General features: G+C 35.4%; 1 protein-coding gene across 1 annotated transcript; it reads right to left on the bottom strand.

Moving 5' to 3' along the window:
* Positions 1-8038: 8038 nt before the first annotated feature.
* On the bottom strand, positions 8039-8790 carry LOC116267139 (uncharacterized). Its single transcript, XM_031648724.2, has one exon. The coding sequence runs from the start codon at positions 8723-8725 to the stop codon at positions 8207-8209; it is 519 nt and encodes a 172-aa protein (XP_031504584.1). The 5' UTR covers positions 8726-8790; the 3' UTR covers positions 8039-8206.
* Positions 8791-21005: the final 12215 nt, after the last annotated feature.

Here is a 21005-nt window from a genome sequence, read left to right as displayed (position 1 = left end):
CTGCCTTCTAGTTTCAACTTTCATTACTTTCAGAAAAAAGCAGCCGTCAGGGTTCCTGATGATAAATGTTGATCTCTCCTCCTGCCTTGTGATTGCAACTCTAATCTAGCCTCACTAGGAGGAAGCGAAATGTCTAGAAATTTCCATTTGCACTTGACCATGTTAACCTTGCTGGCGTCCGACTTCATCCCCCCCTGAGGGAACTTGTTGAGTCCAAGAGGTTCAGAGAACTTTGTCTGGCTAAAAAATCCTGTTACATGCATAGTTTGCGTCTTCCAAATAGGGTGAACAATGGACCTGACTAGGTAAAGATAGTCTCGAGCCTAAATTCAAGCCAACTCTGTCAACAAATAAGGCAAACACAAGTTTGTAGCGAGTTCGAGTTGAACCAATTCAATAGAATGACTCATTTTTGTAACTGGGTCGAGCTCAGCTCAAGTTCAACCAACTCAATTATTGAACTCAAAGTCAATTTGTAAAATTCAACCAACTCAATTCATAAACTCAAGTAAACTTGTAAAGTTCGAGTAGTCTTCCTGCCTTAATCTTGCCAGTTTTTATTTAACTTTATTTTTTTTCATGCTTCCCAAGTCACCAGATATTACAGGCCTGCGATTTCTTTTCAGCCGCTTCTATCCCCCTCTTGATATACGACGATGATCTTTCACACTTGCGCGGCCAAATTTGCCTTGAAGACTTCCCACCAGTAATTGTAAGATAAGGTTATTCTCCTCACTCTTATAATCCCATCATATCTTATGGTGGGTCACCCTTTCTTACTAATGAGAAAGGTTCCTATAAATAGAAACTTGGTAGCTGGGAGGCATTAGTGGTGTTTTAGGTGGCAAACTCGGGAATTGGACTCCCGTCGGCAGCCAACAAGGTCACAGGTCAATTGGTTGACTTGGTGACTCAGCTGGGTCAAGTACTAAGAATCAGACTACTTGACTCTAGCTCTCTTTTGTTTTCTATTTTTCTCCAAATGATCTAATTAACTACTTAATATTAAAAGACTTGGTAAAATCAATAAAATGTAAAAAAAAATAAAAGTATGTTCTCTCCGGTGTTGGGAGATCACCATGAGCCGACCGACCACCTTCGAGGCATAAAAAAAAAAAGAGAGATCAAGGACGAAGCTTGTTTGGGGTTTTGACCTTGGGGTGTTGTTGGAAAGGCAAAAACCCCCAACAAATGGTTCAACTCCCATTAAATATAAATATAAATATAAATATAAATATAAATAAAAATAAAAATAAATAAATAAATAAATAAATAAATAAATATATATATATATATAGAGAGAGAGAGAGAGAGAGAACCAACCAATTCAGAAAAAAATGAATAAAAATCAATTTTTATCATTAATTTAGCTTTGTATAGCCAAAACTTATATTGTGCCGACTCGATCGAGTCAAGCTAGTCTTGGTCTAGTCAACCGAGTCAATCGATTCTCGGCCAACTCATTCGAGTCTTGGTCAAGTCTTGGTGTGGATCGCTTGGGTCCTAACCCGTGACCCAGGACTATCCTGATCTGACTCGAATTGCCGGGTTTGCCAACTGTGGTGTTAGCAAGCCTTGGTTGCTGAGTTGAACTCCTCTATATACCCATCGACTTCAGATCATGCATAAGTTATTGAGCTCAACTCGATCTTGAGCAAAGCTCGAGCAGGACCTTGAAATTTAGGTTGTGTTCGGATGGATGCAAATGAAATAATTTTAATGAATGGAAAGGAAAAAAAAAAAAAAAAGGAAAGGGAGAAAAATTGATGAATAAAGGTAAATAAGTGAAAGGAAAAAAACTGTTATTGAACCTTGTTTGGATAGGAAGGAAATGAAATTAAACCAAATGTCAAAAATCATGTTTGTAAAGGAAAGAAAAGAAAAAGATTTACCTTTGTTTACAATAATGCCCCCAACACTCATTGTCAGTTTTTATTAGTGTACAAATAATAATATATATCAACAAGTGAAAGAATGATTATTTATTACAACTGTTCACCTGGAAGTTTTAAATGGACAATATGAATGAATGAAAAAATCTTATTATTTATTTGTTACAAACTAAAATGTTAAAGGGAAGGAAAAGGATAATATGTAGCGGCTCACTTATTATATATATATATATATATATATATATATATGTCTGTGTGTGTGTTTTGGATAAATTAAAAAATTCAATGCTAAAAGAATCATCAATCGTCATCATAGCAACATAAACTATCACTGCAGTATCAACCATGGTTAATAATATAGTGATCGTCTTTAAGGGCGATTTTCTTTTTTTTTATATTTAATGGTTTGGCAACATCATCACACACACACACACACACACATATATATATATATATAGAGCCGTAAAAGATTCCATGTGACAATTGCCTTGACACACTTAGGACTTACAAACTTGAAAACATGCCCAACCTTTTGATATGGGGACCACTAAGTTTCCTCATGGCCATCATTTGTCAAAAAGTTATTGAATTAATTATTGAAATGATCACTTTACCGTCTAAGGGACAGTGTAAATAGTATACTTTTTTTTTTCTTTTTTGATTTGAATAAGTCTCCAACATTAACCAAGAAAAAACACCACATTGTTATTTTAGTTATCAATACAAAATTAATTAAGTTATATATAGTTAATAGTGCAAATTTATAAACTTAAATCTTGCCGTTAAGGAGGTTGTCTTGGTCATGTTATCACATTGATCACCATGCATTGTAATAACGTATGCTTAGTTGAAAAGATGTTATTTTTTATTAGTGATGCAAAATTTAGGCATCTTTAAAAATATCCAAAAGATAGTTACTTCGGTTGACCGGAATTTTTTAGGTGTGTTTTTGAAAATTTTCCTAGATTTGGGAGGTGATCATTAATAAAGAAAAAGAAAAACGCTCATAGGGAGCCAGCGAAAAAGAACGACATTCTACATTAATTGCACTCAAACGTTTTGCGCGCTAACAAATTGCTGGGGAGTTGTTATTGTGGGCCTGATGAAGTTTGCCAATGGCAAAATGACAAAACAAAATAACGTGGAGGAGAGAAAGGAAACTTTTGCTTGTATTATTTTTTACATATCTACATATTTATGATGAGCATTACACAGTTTTGGGTAAGTCCCTAAATAAGACAACAGAGATAATGTAGGGATCAGATAAAAAACTGTTGCTTTATCTGTTAAATATGATATTAAAATCTGTTATGGAAAACTTATTTGATAAACCTTCCCAACACTCCCTTTCAAGTTGGCTTTCGTGGATTAAATAGTGCCAACTTGCTTCTTAATGTTTGGAACACTTCTCGCCCTAATGACTTTATGAATAAGTTTACAATTTGTTGAGATGAGGATACAAAGTGAGTTTGAATCTCTCCACTTAAAATTTTATCTTCAACAATATGGCAGTCAATTTCAATATGTTTGGTGCTCATGAAATACATGATTGGCTGCTATGTGCATTACGACTTGATTATTGCAAAATAAAGTGATTGGTTGTATGTGAGGTATCCCAAAATATTGTTGTAGAAGAGCTTTAAGCCATATAAGTTCACGTGTCACAAGTGCCCTGGATCGGTATTAAGCTTCAGTGGAAGATCTATAAACCATTGTTTGTTTTTTAGTTTTCTATGTAATGGGACTGTTGCCGATCATAGTGCATTATCCACTTGTTCGAGTCATGGGACATGATGCCCAGTCTGAATCACAATGTGCCTTAAGTCAAATAGGACATTCTGAAGACAATAATACTCAATGGCCCGCCGTTTCCTTTATGTACTTTAGAAGATGATTCATGACTTTTCTATGCGGGATGTGAGGTTTGCTCATAAATGGACTTAATATCTGTATCGCATGTACAATACTGAGCTTACCAATGATTTTTCTGTAGTGACTGGTATCTTTGAGGACCTCTCCTGCTTCATTATCAAACTTCAAGTGTTGTTTCATAGGAGTTATATGGCTTTGCTCCAATATAGCCTGTTTCATGTAGAATAATGAGAAAATATTTTTCTTGAGATAAAAATATCCCCATTTCAGATATTGCGACTTCAATGCCGAGCATATATCTAAGCTTTCCCAAGTCATTTAACTTGAATTTCTCATTCATCACTAATTTGAGATTCTTGATTCCCACTAAGTCGTTGCCTGAATTAATTATATCGTCTATATAGATCACTAGAAATATGCTTACTCGAGTCGTGGTCTTGGAAAGTAAGGAATAATTTGCATTTGATTGGGAGAAACACAAACTTTTGAGAAATGTTGTCAATTTAGAGGACCGATTTCGTGACGATTGTTTAATCCCATAAATGGATTTGTTCAATCGACATACCATATCTTTCTCCTCCTGTCAAGTGAACCCTGGTATATATACCTCTTCTGCCAAGTTGCCATGAAGAAATGTGTTATTAACATCAACCTGAAATAGATGCCACCTTTTAATGGCTGCAATGGCGAGTAAACAGCGGATGGTAGAAACTTTGGCAACAAGGGTGACAGTTTCATTGTAATCAACACCTTCGGTTTGAATGTATCATTTGGCAACAAGGCATGCCTTGTATCTTTCAATAGATCCATCAAATTGGTATTTGATCTTAAACATCAATTTGCAACCAATTGGGGTTTTGCCGGGAAGGAGCTTGGTGATGATCTAATTCTGGTTGTCTTGTAATGCATCAATTTCAGTGCACATGGCTTTGGGTTGTGCATAGCTTGGGAAAAGATAAAGACCCATGTTGCTCAAGTAAGGTAGTCATGAAACATTTATAATTGGAGGTGAAATTCGAATCATCAATATATAATGCAATTGGATAATGTGTACCTTTTAGTGTGTGCGAACCATCACTTGTCAACCACTTGTTGGAAACGGGTAGGGCAGAAAAATACTTGTAGTCCTTAAGGTGATTGGGCCTGTGTCTTAGGCGAGATGGATAGAATCACTAGTGGTGTCTGGGTTGACATTACTAGTGTCTTGGGTTTAGTTGTCTCGTTGATCACTAGATTGAATATTGTGGTGGTTATGATAAGGAATAGAAAGATCTTGGTGTTGGATCAGATTTGAGAAGATCTCATGCTCACCTAAGATTTGATCACTAAAGGGTTAGGGAAGGATTACTATTTCATCTCCATTAGTAACATTCTCACTTTTGTAAGGAAAATAGTTTTCACAAAAACGAACATCTCTACTGGTGTACAAAACATTGTTTTCAAAATCATAAACTTGATATGCCGCTTGGCCATATGAATATCCAAGAAAGGTACATCTTCTTGCACCCATATCAAATTTATGACTTTTATAAATATTACGAGCATAACATAGATATCCAAACATGCGTAGGTGTTTGTAATTGGGGGTTTGTTGGTACAAGACTTTGTAGGCCATTTTATTGTGATGTTTATCTGTGGGCAACCTATTTAGTAGATAAGCTGCTGTGGTAATGCATTCCCCTGAAAATTTGATAGCAAAATTTGCTTGGAAAAGTAATGATCAAGCCATGTTTAAAAGATCTCTATGTTTGCATTCAACTACACCATTTTGTTGTGGTGTAGCAACACAACTATGTTGATGATCGATCCCTTTTTCTTGAAGAAAATTTTGCATTTGAGAAAAAAATTCAGTCCCATTGTCACTTCTAATAATTTTAATTATTGTTTGAAATTGATTTTCTATAAGAATGGCAAAATTTTTAATCATGCTAAAGACTTCAGATTTCTGTCTCATAAGATAGATCCACGTAGACCTAGAAAAATGATCTATTATGGTTAAGAAATAATGTGCGCCACTTAACGAAGGTGTCTAGTAATCTCGCCACATGTCACAAAAGGTGCATGAGTAGTACTTTTAGCAACAAAGCAAATATCACAATTATCAAACATCATATAGGATTCAATGAGTTTCAAGTGAGACAATTTAAAAAGTTTTGGATTAGAAGCATGCCCAAGTCTGAGATGCCAATGTATTGGTTTGGTTGGGGTTATGCAACTCTTTCTTTATTGAGAACATACAAACCATTTTTAAGTCTACCTATTCCAATCATAGTCGTCGAGTGATGATCCTACAAGAAACAAAAGTTTTCATTAAACTTGTATCACATTTTGAGTCACTACAAAGCTTAGGGATGAAAATGAGATTGAAGCTAAATGTTGGGACATATAAAACATTTTTGAGAGTAATGGCGGAGGAAATAATCATGTCTCCTTGATATGAGACAGAAGTTTTAGAGCCATTGGGTAGGCTGATTGGTGGATGGTTCATGGCTATGGGTTGGTCAAAGTTTGATATGACATTGGTGATGTGGTGCATTGCACAGGTGTTAAGGATCCATAATTGTTTGGTAGTGGCACAAGAAATGAATGATGAGAGCTTACCTAAAAGATTTATTTTGGGGTCATTGGTAACTCGGCTTGAGTTTTCCATGAACTTAAGAACCTTTTGAAATAGCTGAGTTTGAGGCTAGTCAATAGCAAGAGACCCAGTGGCGTTCACCTTCGGCCTTGTTGGTGCATTGGAAGAGCCATACTTGTTAGGAAAATCGACAAGGACATAATACTTTACCTTGATGTGACCGAGTTTCTCGCAATGCTCACATTTTAGTCGAAGTCTTCCCTTGTCCTTGATTAGATTATGTTTGTCTCCATCATGGGATTGAATAGCAACAATAGAAGTATTTTTTCATTTTGTATAATATTGAGGTCGCTTTGTTTTTCTTCTTGGATGAGAAAAGAGTACGCTACGGTTGAAAAAGAAACCATTAGTAAGAGTTGACTTCTAACAGTTGCATAGCTAGCGTTGTGTTCCATTAGAAATTGCATAAGATGGTCATGTTGACGAAGATCTGTAGCAGCTTTTATGGATCCGCAAGAACAGTCAAGAACATCGATATATAATAACGCTAGTTCATCCCACAAGCCATTCATCTTAGTGTAGTAAACTGCAATGGATGATTGATGTTGTCTGCAATTTACAATTTGTTGTTGTTGTATCTTGTATATGCAAGGTCCATTCGTTTGGGTGAATCTGGCCTCAATGTCTTTCCAAACTTCTGCTGTGGACTTGGCATGGATCACACTAACAGTCAAGTCTTTGTGGATTGAGTTCAAGATCCATGACTAGACGAGATTGTTACATCGCTCCCATGTGAATTTGAGAGGTGCAGGGCTCTCGGGCTTGGAGTTTGACCCACTCACAAAGCCAAGCTTGTTTTTTGCACTAAGGGCCATTGTCATGGCCTTGTGACACATATTGTAATTTTCTCTAGTGATGAGATACAAGATCTGTACCTGGTCCATCCGAATGGTAATATGGACTTGACGTATTGAACTCGCTGGCTACATTATGAGAAGCACACAATTCCTTTCCTGTTCCACCGCTTCCTTCTGCCATTCTTTCCTTTGATTAAAGTTGCTTTCATACCGTGATGAAGTGTGTAATGGAAAATGACAAAACGAAATAACATGGAGGAGAGGAAGAAAACTTTTGCTTGTATTGTTCTTTACAGATCTACATATTTATGATGGGCGTTACACAGTTTTGGGTAAGTCCTTAAATAAGACAACAGAGATAATGTAGGGATCAGATCAGAAACTGTTGCTTTATCTGTTAGATATGATTCCAAAATCTTTTATGGAAAACTTATCTGATAAATCATTCCAACAGGCCCTTTTGTGCAACAATTTTTTCTTTCTTTTTAATTTTCATTTTCATAAAATGTTGAATAGATTCTATAAGTATTTATGGATACAGGTAAAAGTAAAACCATATCCTATGAGGCGTTTTGACATTATACATTCATGGAGTTCTGTTTCAACATGGAAACTAGAGGCTTAACAAGGTTAAAAAGTAGTTTGAAAGTAGAGACACGTTGTGACTGCCGTATAAATCTGCCCCAAAGCTTGGAGCAGCTAACGAAACAACAGTTTTAATGTTTCACAAACCTTTCTCAATCTTCACAGGTTCATGTGATACCTACAAATTGTCTCTACTACCAAACAGCCTCTTGACCAATTCACCACCACATAGATTTGGTGCTAACTTCAGTATATGGAATTAATGGAGTTCCACAGTTCACTTCATGAAATTTGAAGACAATTTCATTAACTATAGCTTGTGATCAAGTAATTTCAACAATTACAGGTTCATTCTACTTGGGCATTCTACTGTCTTGTGTTTCTCTGAGAAGCTAGCGAGTATGTTTCTGAATATCTAGATATCATGACAGTTCTAGCAGCTCATCAGATGCTTCCGGTATGCTTCTCAGTGAAGGCGTCCACCCCCTAGAATTTGGAGAATCAAAGCTCTGATCATAGTCACACGTTCCTTTCCATTGGCCTGAGATCATGTCGTCCATGGACACTCCCTTGTTCAGCATATCCGCCAACTGCTGCTTTGTCACAACGAGCTTGACTCTTATCAGCCTTCCACCGCCACAGGCGGATCTGCCATAGCAAGTACCTGCACGATCTTTTAATGCAGTCGATGTAAAAACAGGGCTCTGCTGTGTTTCTGCAGGTTCAGGTGAAGAGACTGGGAGAAGGTGGTAGAGCCTGCCTCCTCGCAGATGAGCTCCCGGTTGAAGATGATGAGAAGCAGCCGGTGATTCGGCAATAACATGGCCTTCGAAAACAGAAAGAACATGCTGAACCTGTAATGGCGCACTGTACTGGAGTACTTCACCATCTTTCTTGATGATTTTGATGACTTTTCCTTCAATAGCTAAGCAATTACCCATCAAAGCAATTGTTAGGTTTACGCAGTGTCCTCTATTCTGTATGAAATGAATGCCAGAGAAAGAGGCAGTACAGATGAATATTTATAGTGAGAAATGTTTTGGGTAGGCAACTTTTTCGTTGTTATTTTTCGATGGATGAACCTTGTCGTCTTGGGTTGCACTTTCTTCAGATGGTGGCAAAATATGCGCTTCCTGTTCTGCATCTTCCCATTGATAGTGGCCACCTGATCGGGCACTTTCTTTTGATCTTTATGATGTCTTGCAACAGAAGCATAAGACGACACGCTTCTTTCATGCCCCTAAAATTCAATAAAGAAACTTGGTGTTGAGAAACAGCAAGAATTATGCAATGTGTCGCAAGTTATAATGTGAACACTGAATATTCTTGTTAGATTAAAAGAAGAAGCGTGTTTTTGTAGACATATGTATTTTGATTTTGTTTTTTCTTTTTACAGCATAGATTTTAACAGCCTGTTCCGTGCTTCTATGATTGCTAATAGTTTCCAATTGCTGTTACCGCTTTATACATCCAGGTATTTATTAGAAAGTCGTAGCTTCACATTTCGTGAGTTTAGGATCTAATATTTTTGGATCAAGGAAACGCATGCCACTAGTTAACCACACATTATTGGGCTTTAAAATGGTAACTAAAGAAGCCCACCTGCGTCCCCTTTTTCCCGATGGATAGTCGGGTATTAGATTTGTCATGGGCTGGGCCAAGTTGGTTAAAGTCAGGTATATATAGGTATATATTGAGGGTCTGACTCGGCCTGATATATACGGCATGATATATACATTTAAACCCCACCTCTTTACATTTTTTATTTTGCTTTTTATTTTCTCTCTTTCTCTCTCTCTCTCTCTCTCTCTATATATATATATATATATATATATATATATATATATATATATATATATAAATTTTCATCATGTTGCTGGTAGCTAACTCCCTTGAAAACTCTTAACGTATTGCCGATGACTCCTTTAAAAACTCTTGATGAGTTGCTGAGTGCTTCTCCATTAGAAACTGTAGTTGCGTCACTGAAGATTTATGACATATTAGAAAAGAAAATGTTAAAGATTTCAAACACGAACTGGTAGATAGACCTGAGACGCTGGGCTTGGCCTGCCAGCAAGGTCTTCAATTATGCTTGAGCCATGCTTTCCAGAGCCTCGGGCGAAGTTGGTCAGCTCTACTTACCTGATAAGTATCAGGATGATTTTTCACACACACACACACATATATATTACTCGATCCTTGAATGGTAGACTTGATTGGGATTGTTAGAGCCATTGATTTTAAGGAAAACTAATAATAAATATTAATTAAAAAGTCCAGTTGTCATTCAAGAGATTGAAATATCCCTCAATAGAGGTAACAAAAGAACTTTATTAATTTTTTATCTTTTATGGATATTTCAGTCTTTTGAAAATATAGCTAAGTTTCTATTTTTTCAACTTAATCTCCATTGTATGATCATTATTTTAAAATCAATGATCCACACAGTTCTTATCAAGTCTGGTATCTACCGACCTTTATCTTTATCTTTATATATATATATATATATATATATATATATATATATATATATATATAACATGGTGATATCAAGTAATTGTTTATGGCAGATAATGAATCCGCTTTATCTGTTATCACGTGATGATTTGAAGTGAATTCTTCTTATAAGCTAATTAGTACTACAGCATAAGTTAAGCTGTGTCTCTAATATCCTAAATGAATGGAATCCGCCAGGTTGCCAATTCAGCAGTTCAGGTGAATTGGTTATGGCTCGGAGAGAAATAATATCTACCATTTAAAAAAACAAAATGCGCAAATATGGAAAACAAATTTAAAAATAAAAAATAAAAATAAAAACTGATCTGAATCAACTAATTCGGGGATTCTAAATTCTAGCTGATTTTGACGACAATGGTGAGGTCAGTCAAGTAAGATAAAGGAGTCCCCCCACTAGATCAACCTGGTGGGTGGATAGATGTCAATAAGCTTGATTGCTAGAGAAGTAAACGGTCCGTTGGATGCTTCGTTTTGCAAAACTTTAATGGATTTCCTTCCTCTTCATCTCCGCCTTTTTGCTTTTACAGGTAAACAAGTCCCGAGCTGTCGGTGGAAAAATCGGTGTTCATGAGTCCTCTTTTCTGCACTGCACCTCAATGTCCTTTACCTTTTTCGCTTTTTATGATGAAGGGGAGCACCTTTTCTTGACCTTATGGAGATGGACGGCGCCGGAGAGATGGGAGGCTTCGACGATGTGCCGGCCCATGTATGAACGGGATCCAACGTATCCAGAGTTGTGGGACCGTCCATCCATAAGATGAACGAAGTAGAAACTTTTTCACAAACGCTCACATATATTTTTCTTTTTTAAGCTTTGTAAACAATTTATTATTATTTTTTTAAAAGGACTAATTTAACTACTATGTGTTATGTGTAGTGCATTCAAAGTTTACAATATAGGAGAGTAGCATTCATGGGAATCGAACTGACAACTGACTTTTCACTGTTATGCCAATCCGACCAGATATACTTAACGCTTTCATTACAATAAGAGCCGACATGATCACCTGTGCCTAGTGCATGCTTGCGACCCGGCCCCAATGCACCAGCTTGCCCTCTCAATAAGAACAACTTTTTGTTTTCTCATTTTGTCATCATAAGTAGGGCATAATCTCTTTCTTTTATGGGCATTCAAGTAATTTCAGGTCCAGAAAATGGTTGATGATGTCTTCATGACACAAACACACAAACAGTGGCCCACTATGAATTTAGGTCATAGTGAGAGTCTCATTCCATGCCAAGATGTTCCTTCCACACTTTTCCCACTTTCATTACTGCCAGTGAGTCGTAATCGCAAATGAGGCGGTGCCACCTTTAAGATAGACCTAATTAGCTTTACCCAGGGATTGGAAGAAATATCTGTGGAAAAAAAAAATCTTGAGATATTTTGGGAAAAAGGTAAAACATTATATAATAATAGCTCGGTGCTACTTATCTAGACTGCAAATGATGGTAATATGATATTTAGTTGACGAAAATGCTATACCATGGGTTTCTAAGTGCCAAAGCAGCCCTGGACACTAGAAGGCTTCCACCTTCTTCGGGGCGGCGACCTTGTCATGCTCAAACCACAATGAAATGCAGTCACCTGAGTTGCTTTTCCACGAGTAACAGGGCTGGAATCCGAAAACATCACAATAATGACAGTCGATCATGCGTCTTAATTTGTCTTGCGAATCTAGTGGCTTTTAGTTATATGTCAAGCAGTCCGGTTGTTACTTTCCTGAGATCTAACCATACAATGGATGTGAAACTTTAAAGAGTTCAAACATGCAAATTAGATGTTTAAGTTAAATTTTGTAAGGTCTTTCTGAATTAGCGATTTAGCTTTTCTCAAATAATTTCCAAATTAAGATTTTTTTAATTTGCACATTCTGACATATTTTGTATATACTAATATGGTTGCTTACGTTTGTGAAAAATAGTTTACAACATTAGGAAGCACTCAAGGGAGGCATATTTGTGGAGACGTATACAATCAAAGAAACATATTATATATTATGGGTTGCTTATTTTGATATATTTTGTATCTACTAATATGGTTGTTTGAATTTGTGAAAAGTAGTTTAAAACATTTGGAAACACTCATTGGAGGCATACTTGTGGAGACATGTACAATCAAAGAAACATATTATATATTATGGGCCAAAAGAAATCTAAGACCATTAATGTTATACAATTTGATGTACACATCAACTTGGGAGATCATCTGTAAAGCAATTTTGTATATTTTTTGGCATGCTTTACTGCTCCATTTTTTGATTTTAGACATTCTGCATCGTGAATCTATAAAAAGACCTGAAAATGGCTAAGTGGCCGGACAACTCCTGTTGGATTTACAATTTGATTTCTTTGCGTAAGATAAGCTTATACTCTTTTTGTGGTATATATATATATATATATATATATATATATATATATATATATATATATATGCATTATCCTTTGGAATTATTCCATTTTTGTTATTATTCATTTGGGTCTATCTTTCACATTTAGCACTAGCTAGGATCAAATAGGTTCACACCATGTAATGGAGCACTACGTTCTCCAAGTCGAATTATTGTCCCCAATAACTTAGTACAGAACCCTTCAGTCTTCAATAAAGAAATTCTCCTCCGTTCTTCTTTTCATATCATGCAGGAGACGTATGATGACGCATTGATTTCCAAATCAAAGCACGAAATCACAAAGGATGCGCGATGCTGAAAATTAAGTCTCTTGATTATTTTCATAAAAGGTAGATCTAATTTTATGCAACTCTAGACAGACATGGCCGGAAAAAACGGAAAAAGAAAAAGAAGGGCGCCCCAAGGACTTCTCCAACAACATTTTTTAACTTAATTTTTTTTCACCCTAGAAAACTGGAGAAAAAGTTGTGTCGGGCACAGTGTGCGGAGTAAAAGATGGAAGGGCATTTTGATAATTTATTAAAAATAAATATTTTTCATTAATTTTTTTTTACTTTTTTATATTTTTCATTTTGTTTTTACAAAATTTTTTTTTTTTTATATGAACTAAGAGTATTTTAGTCATTAACCATATTGACTCATGAAATTCCTGTACCAATATGGCGCTTGTAACCAGGTTCAACAACACGGCACCTAGGTCGAGAGATTTTGTCAGTTGCTGCCTAACTAGTAGCATAAGACTCAGTGGTTTCTCCCCTCACCGCAGGGTCATAACACACGTAGGCAACACCAAGAAGTATGCCATTGAAACCAGGGATTGCCTATTGATCTGCCATTGGTCCAGTGGAACAAGTCCTCCAAGGAAATTTGGAGAATGAAAAATAAACACCTGAAGTGGGTCCTTAATTGCTTTTAATCTACTTTAACCTAAGATCCTTAAGATTTGGGATCAGTGGATTTAAGAGAGAGAGAGAGAGAGAGAGAGTTACAAAAAATAAATAAATAAATAAATAAAAATAATATATATAAATGTATATGTGTGTATGTATGTATTGAATATAAATTTACTTGCAAACGATTTGCGGTAAGGAAAAACTACCCGATCAACTTGGTTGATGGTTCACAAGGTGTCATGTAATGTAATATTTCCAAATCAAAGCACCAATTACCAGCCACGTTTTTATGAAGGAAGCCTGCCTTGAGCTTGAGAGCCTTAAGCCTGAAATATTCCATTTCAGTATTGGGTCTTTAACAAAATGGAATTTCATATTATTGTTGTTAATATTATAACAACCCTAAATTGAACTCTTGTAAATCAATCCATTTGTTTGAGGTCAGAGCTGTTTAGCCACAGTTAATTATAATAATATTTTATGGGGGAGTGAGAGAGTTATCCCATCATCCGGGTGAGAGCCGAAGCCTGCTTCCCCCTCCTTTCTCTTGCCCTCAGGGTTCAAGGCTGTAATGGTATCAACATTAAGATCGATAGGACCTTCAACTTGCATGTAGAACTAGTTCAAGGAGCATAAACATAAACAGGAGACTTTTTTTTTACGTTCCCTATCTTCCTCTTATATAAGAGTAAAGTGCAATCATACACCCAATCACTCTTTTAAAAGAATATATATATATATATATATATATTTGCTTCTCATGCAATAAAAAAGTGTGCCACTAATTGTTAATCTTGTTCAATATGAAATGATATAAGGTCTGTGCCACAATTTCACATAATCCCATAATTTTCTTTTGAAAGAACAAAAAATTAGAGAGTCTGAAACACTACCCTGCAAGAGTTAAAAGGTTTTCATTGGGCCGGCTCGAGACTCGACCCGTTAGTAATCAGGCCGGGCCGATGGATTATCAGGCCTTGGGACCGAATCATTTGCCCGAGGCCCAGCCTGGACGGATTATATAACGAGTCGGTCAGGGCTTAACCTGGCTGGGCCTTAACCAAACATATGATTTACCTAAACAATTTCGTTCAGGTCATCTTCTCTCTGTGAAACCTCACGAGCATTTGTCCTGATGAAGATAAAATCTGGATCAAATTGTTCTAAAAAATCCATTGCTTGCAGTAGCAAAGGGAGAAGAGACTTACACGGTGCCACCATCCGTCCCTCATCTTTTACACTTCAACAGCTGGTGCTAGACAGACGCCGGAGACCACCCCGACTGGTAAGCAACAACTTGCACCTTGTAGGCTGTATGCTATAATTTCAGTTTGCAAACATTTTTTTTTAAAGTGTGTAAAATGTTTATTGGGATTACCGGGCCACCGACAGGCCAATTGTATTGGCTGAGCCCAGCCCATTAGATTATTGGGTTGGGTCAGGCCTGAAAAGTTAGGTCTGATAGGGCCAGCTACAGCGCCTGGGCCCGGGCCCAAGCCTGAGTCGGACCAGGCATCGGATACCTGTTGGTGGCTAGGCTTGGTGCCCAACCTTAAAAGAGAGAGAGAGAGAGAGAGAGAGTTAATTTGTGAGAAATTAGACTTGCTGGAAGGATTGTTAGTTTGAACTGACACCTAATATGCAATGGAAATTAGAAGTGACTCCAATGGTTTTGGTCTAAATGCACTTGTTAGATTTCTCTGTCGAATATTGATTTACTGGGTTGGTTGCAAATGCGTCACAACATTTATTTTTGGATTAGTGAAAGGTACATCCAATTGCCCGAAGGAAAGCCTTCTCCCAGAAAAAAAAAATCAATGCTGCTGTGGGCCTAAGCCATACGTCAATTAATAATAAACTGTTCCTGCCTAATTGATGCAAGGGGATGATGGTCCATCCTTGTCGAACTAGTAACCAGCAGCCTACAAGCAACTGGCCTGAGCCAAGGTTATGACTCTTGGACATGGATACTTATATAAAGGAGCGACTATATACCGATTATGCTAACCTATGTGTCAAAACAACATAAGGTTCTAGCCATCTGAATTTGTCCCTGTGGTTCATGAAAATCGTAACACTTTTGATATTAATGTAATATGTGGGAATTTTGTAATTTTGTTCATTGTGCTAGACCTATACCAAGATGGGAGCTGTAAGCAGGAAAAACACTCATATGTAGGAGAGTTCTAGGTCCAAGCATAAGCAAGTCCGGAAAAAAGTTTGTGATTGGATTCTAATGGAAAGTAAGATGTCGCAGTAGAACTGATAGAAAATATCATGATTTGAACACTTTTTCATATTTGATAATCAGAATAGAGCTTTAAGGGGACAATTGTACAATTTACATTATCAAAGGACCCAAAATATCCTCAAACTGCTTTAAGGGATTCGTGAAATTTTGAATCAAGTGCTTCTCATTTTGTACAAACAATAACGCATCTTCAGCATAAAATTATCATGATGCTTGCCATCAAATTTTCAGGATGGAAGCGAAATTACTAAACTCTATCTTGAAAACTTCAAATCTCGTATCTCTTGAATGTTATTTTAACAATGATAGGAAGCAATAAGAAGGGTATTGGATCTTCTTGTTGAATGCTCTGAGAGCTCCCTGAAAAAATTGTAGACAAAATCTATGTTCTTGAAATTTCAAATATCATATCTTTCAAATGCTACCATACCATTGGTAGGAACTAATAAGACAGTGTTTTATCTTCTCATTGAACACCTCAAGAACTATCCAAAAAAAAATGTCTGGTTCTCTCGGATATATGTTTTTTCACATTCCATGATCCATTCAATAAACATGAAAAATGTAAACAATGTATGAAAAAAAGTCTCCCAATCAATAGCATTTTGAGCTTTAACAAGCTTATATCAAATAAAGAATGTACTTTTAGTTATTCTAAGAGAGTGCGTACCTTCTTGTGTGCAAACAAATCACTTTCTTGGATATGTTTTTCACTTAAAAGATATGTTTTCGGTTTTAAGATATAAGTCTTTAGCAAATACCATATATTTGGCTCACCCTACATTGGTAATTATGAGCTTATATACAACATCACTTATAATAGGTCAAAAGAGTTTAAAAGTATTGGAGTGCTCCATTTTCAAATGAGGATGATGCAAGTGACATTTATGTGCTTTAAAAGTTTTCCACTAGCAAATATAAGATAAATATCTATCTTGCTAGTTTCAATTAAATTTAGACAAGAGAACATATAAAGCTGTCCAGATCACCAAGGGCCTACTCCTTTTTCATTTGAAGCACATCCTTCATTATCTTATCATTAGTCTTATCATTAATAAATGTCCAATATAAAAATTTGTTCTTTTTTTCTCATCATGGAAAGATCCACAAACATTTGTGTTTTAGAAGAAAGACCCTTAAAAAAACAAATAAAATAACTTTGAGTTGTCTCTGTTTAAACAATGTGACCTCTCATCATCAATCATTTGCTAGCAATGTCAATTTAAACCTTTATTTGTAAAAATGAACATTATATTCTCTCCATTAATTAAGAACAAAATATTTTTGCTACCAAAAACTATTCCATCTTTATATGATATTGCAGGTTAAATTTGGAGATCTAATATGTTGTTCAAGAAATAAGTCACCTTCATATGTTGAATTTGGACATGCAAACTATATTTCATTTGCAACACGCTTCTTATGTCATCCTATAACTTCTACACAAGTCAAATTTGACTCATCCAATTGTTGTTTTTTCATAGATGATCATGATGTTGATGTTATCACTGAAAGAACTCTAGAAATTGATGGTAGTAACTATAAATCAACCCAATAAGGGCAACAACATCATTGATGGGAAATGTAATCTTATTTTATTTAAAAAGTAACCTCTTCATTTGCTTGAGCAGTAAGTGTGAGAAAACAAGAAGACATAGGTGAGTGAGAAAGCAAGAAGACATAGGTGACTTTTTTATCTAACGTATACATTTGTTTGTTGATTTATTTCCTTTAACATGATAGTCGAGATTATTTCATCAAGGATAGTTTTTTAACCTTAGCCACCTTGGTGCATTCTCCCCATTGTCAACACTTTTCTATATGGCTTGTTTTAGCGTTTTGGATATAACATCCATGGCTTCTACACCAAGCTCATCAACATCAGAAAAGCAATTTCATTGATAGTACTAAGTTCAGTGCTGACAAACCTCTAATGCTTCATTACAGTTAAGCTTACTTTACTTACTTTTCTTCTATTGAAAAATCAATTTGTTCATATGTTAGTATCATATGTTGTCTATAGTTTTATTAATTGCCCCAAAATATCCCAAAGATTCATAGAAGATAATGGTTCATAAATTGTCAACTCTAGATTCATTAGTTAGTGTTAAACATAACCACATCTTCCTAAGTTAGATGGTTTCCTCTTTATTGGAATCTGTTTCATACAAATTATTGGATTGACAACCTCATATAAAGCATATAATACTTTGATGGATCACCAGTTAAAAGATGTGCTTTGGCTTTAAGATATAAGTCTCTAACAAATACCCTATGTTTGGCTCACTTCACATTGGCAATGATGAGCTTGTATATATGCTTTAAAGGTTTTCCACTAACAAAGATGTTTTCAGTTGCAATGCAAATATCTACCTTACCAGTCCCAATTAGAAGATAACTTGTAAAACTGTTCTGATCACCAAGGGCCTTCACCTTTTTCATTTGAAGCACATCCTTCATTATCTTAAGAGTTAGAAATAGACCACTTAAAATTTGTTCTCGTATTTTCATCACGAAAGGATGTCTAGCATCATAAAAGGTGCCCTCAAACATTTGTGTTTTAGAAGAAATACCCTTAAAAAACCAATAGAATAACTTTGAGTTTGTCTCTGTTTAGACAATTGAAATTTGGATATATGAACTATATTTCTTTGTATGTCATCCTATATGTTCTACACAGGTCAAGTTTGACTCTTTCAATATGAGGTATCTAGATATATAGTCTTTCATTTATAATTGTAAACATGTAATAGACTTGAAGGATATCTAGATAAAAGAAGATCTAAGTCATTTGACAATGAAAGAAAAACCCATTCGACTAGCAAACAAATGTGAAAAGGTGTTTCAAACCAAACAAATCCCCACTAATGGAAAAAGAATAGAAACACCATGATCTCAAGGAATGCACATGGGAGCTGGAATAAGACATGAGAAAGAATTGCCCCCATTAATTTTAAAGGAAAACTATATTTTAATTTTAGGGACAAAATTTTCTTTGAGGGGGATAGAAACATAATATCCGTTAATTCCAAAACGAAAATTTTGGTTTTTTAGCTGTTATTTGGAATAGAAGTAAAAATGCACACATGCTTACCTCTACATGTCAAGTATATGTTCCTATTTGGACCTGTATGTAACCCACACTTTGACACAAACATCATTTCACCCTTGTTTCAATACATAAATTGTCAATATTTGTGATGTTTAGAGTATCTTGGTTGCTCATAAAAGGTTTCCCAACTTATAAGATGCAAAAAACTTTATATGTGGTTGGCTTGATAAAAGAATGCCTAAACCAACAATCCAATTAGTGTTGACATTCTCCTCTTGGTAACGATCATTTGTCTCTCCCATTACAGTAAGAGGGTCATGATTTACTAAGAATGTTGAAGGTTTATTTTCTTAGTTTCCCTTATATGTTATTTTTTCAAAAATTTTCTATGCTGCTTTTTGAAATGACTGATGCCACCATGTTAACAATTAATTTAGATTTTGGTATAAGCTTATACTTGCTTCTTCCTTGTTATTGAAAGCGTCTACGTTCTTCATTGATGGACAAATAAGTAAGCTAGAGCAGTTAGCAATCACCCTTCCAATTTCTTTATTCATCAAACTATTAGTCACATGACTTACGGTCAACACTTCATCTATAGCCCAATTATTGAAGAAAACTATCAAAGTTTCATGACCTTATTTAGAAAAGAAAACAACAAAGTACCTGCAAGTCATTGCTCATTGACATTCTTTTTGGTATAAATTAGTTTACCATATTTTGCATCTCATTTAAATGTTCAACCACCTCGGAGCTTCTATTAAACTTCATATTCATTAATTGCCGAATGAGAAAAACTTCATTAATCTTTTCTTTCATATCATACAAATCATGCAATTTTATGTCTAGAGAGTATGTCATAGATTAAGTTCATATATGATGAACATTACCGTGTAACCATTACCTAATGGTTGCAGTAGCTTTTCTCATCAGACCTCTTGTGATCTTTGTTTAGAGTATGTGCAAGTTTATCTCTTTCAATAGGCATGGTCATACAATTTTTTAATATAAAAATTGTTATCCATTTTAGCCTTTCATACTTGCCAATTTCTTTCATGAAGATTAATCATCCTTTACTTTGTATCTTCAATCTTAATCCACATGAATATGAAGCATGAGTGTCAATTAGCTCTTTACTACTTGTTAGTGAGAAACTCAAAGGTATAGAATAGAAGGCTTCTCTTCTATCTAAATTTTGCAAAAGTTCAATGGACACTTTGTATCTGCAAGAAGCATCCCAAAAGAGTAAATCAATTTCAACTATCACTTCCACGGATGAACATATCATGAAACAATAATAACAAACTATTAAAGGCATCAAACAAAAGAAAGAGCAAATCAATTACATGAAAACTCTATGTGAAATCAGGTACAATGATTTTTTTCTTCCAAGTCTTCAAATTTAAAAAAAGAAAATGATGTATGTTTCTAACGTATTATAAAGCATTGATGAGAGTTTGTTTGCGGTACCTATCAATATTTATGTTTGTTTCTCTCAATATGACTTTGGTGGCTAAAATTGTATTTGGATTGTCTTTGACCCAATAAAGGAATTTGGGGCAGAGGGGGTGGGTGGGTGGTGGCGCCAGGAGCCCTGACCCCCTTCATTTTTTTTAAAATTTTACAAAATTTCACTTGTCCTACATAATTTTGAAAAATGATATTTCGTCCCCTGTCAAATTTTAGAAACTTTAATTCACCCCATCTCATGGAAATTTTTTGGCTCAGTTCTTGTTTGGGATCCAATGTGGCTTCCTAGATATTGGCCAAAATATATTTTTATTGCCGTGAACTATAAATGCCACGGCCCCGATTTGCACTTGTTTTTACTTACAATTTAGTTATGGTAAAAAAATCCATAACACAAGATTCTAAGAGCCAATTCTCTGGGGTCGATGTTGTGACTATCAGTTTTCATCTTGTATTGAAAATCTAATTAAGTGGTATGCTGCTTCGGCTGATATGCAGGCTAATATATATGTGTAGGTGTATACGGGGAACATGAAGAGTAATTTAAAATAATTTATTTTAAAAATGATTTTTACTATTTTATGATTATATCGGCTGACATAGATGGATTTAGCCTTTTCTGTGTTG

Source organism: Nymphaea colorata, chromosome 13, assembly GCF_008831285.2.
Source record: "Nymphaea colorata isolate Beijing-Zhang1983 chromosome 13, ASM883128v2, whole genome shotgun sequence".
Lineage (NCBI taxonomy): Eukaryota > Viridiplantae > Streptophyta > Magnoliopsida > Nymphaeales > Nymphaeaceae > Nymphaea > Nymphaea colorata.
This window is presented reverse-complemented; position numbering and strand designations above follow the sequence as displayed.

What these genes read in the sequence shown, in the direction of transcription:
- LOC116267139 (XM_031648724.2), bottom strand. Translation starts at nt 8,725, where the DNA reads ATGGGTAATTGCTTAGCTATTGAAGGAAAAGTCATCAAAATCATCAAG.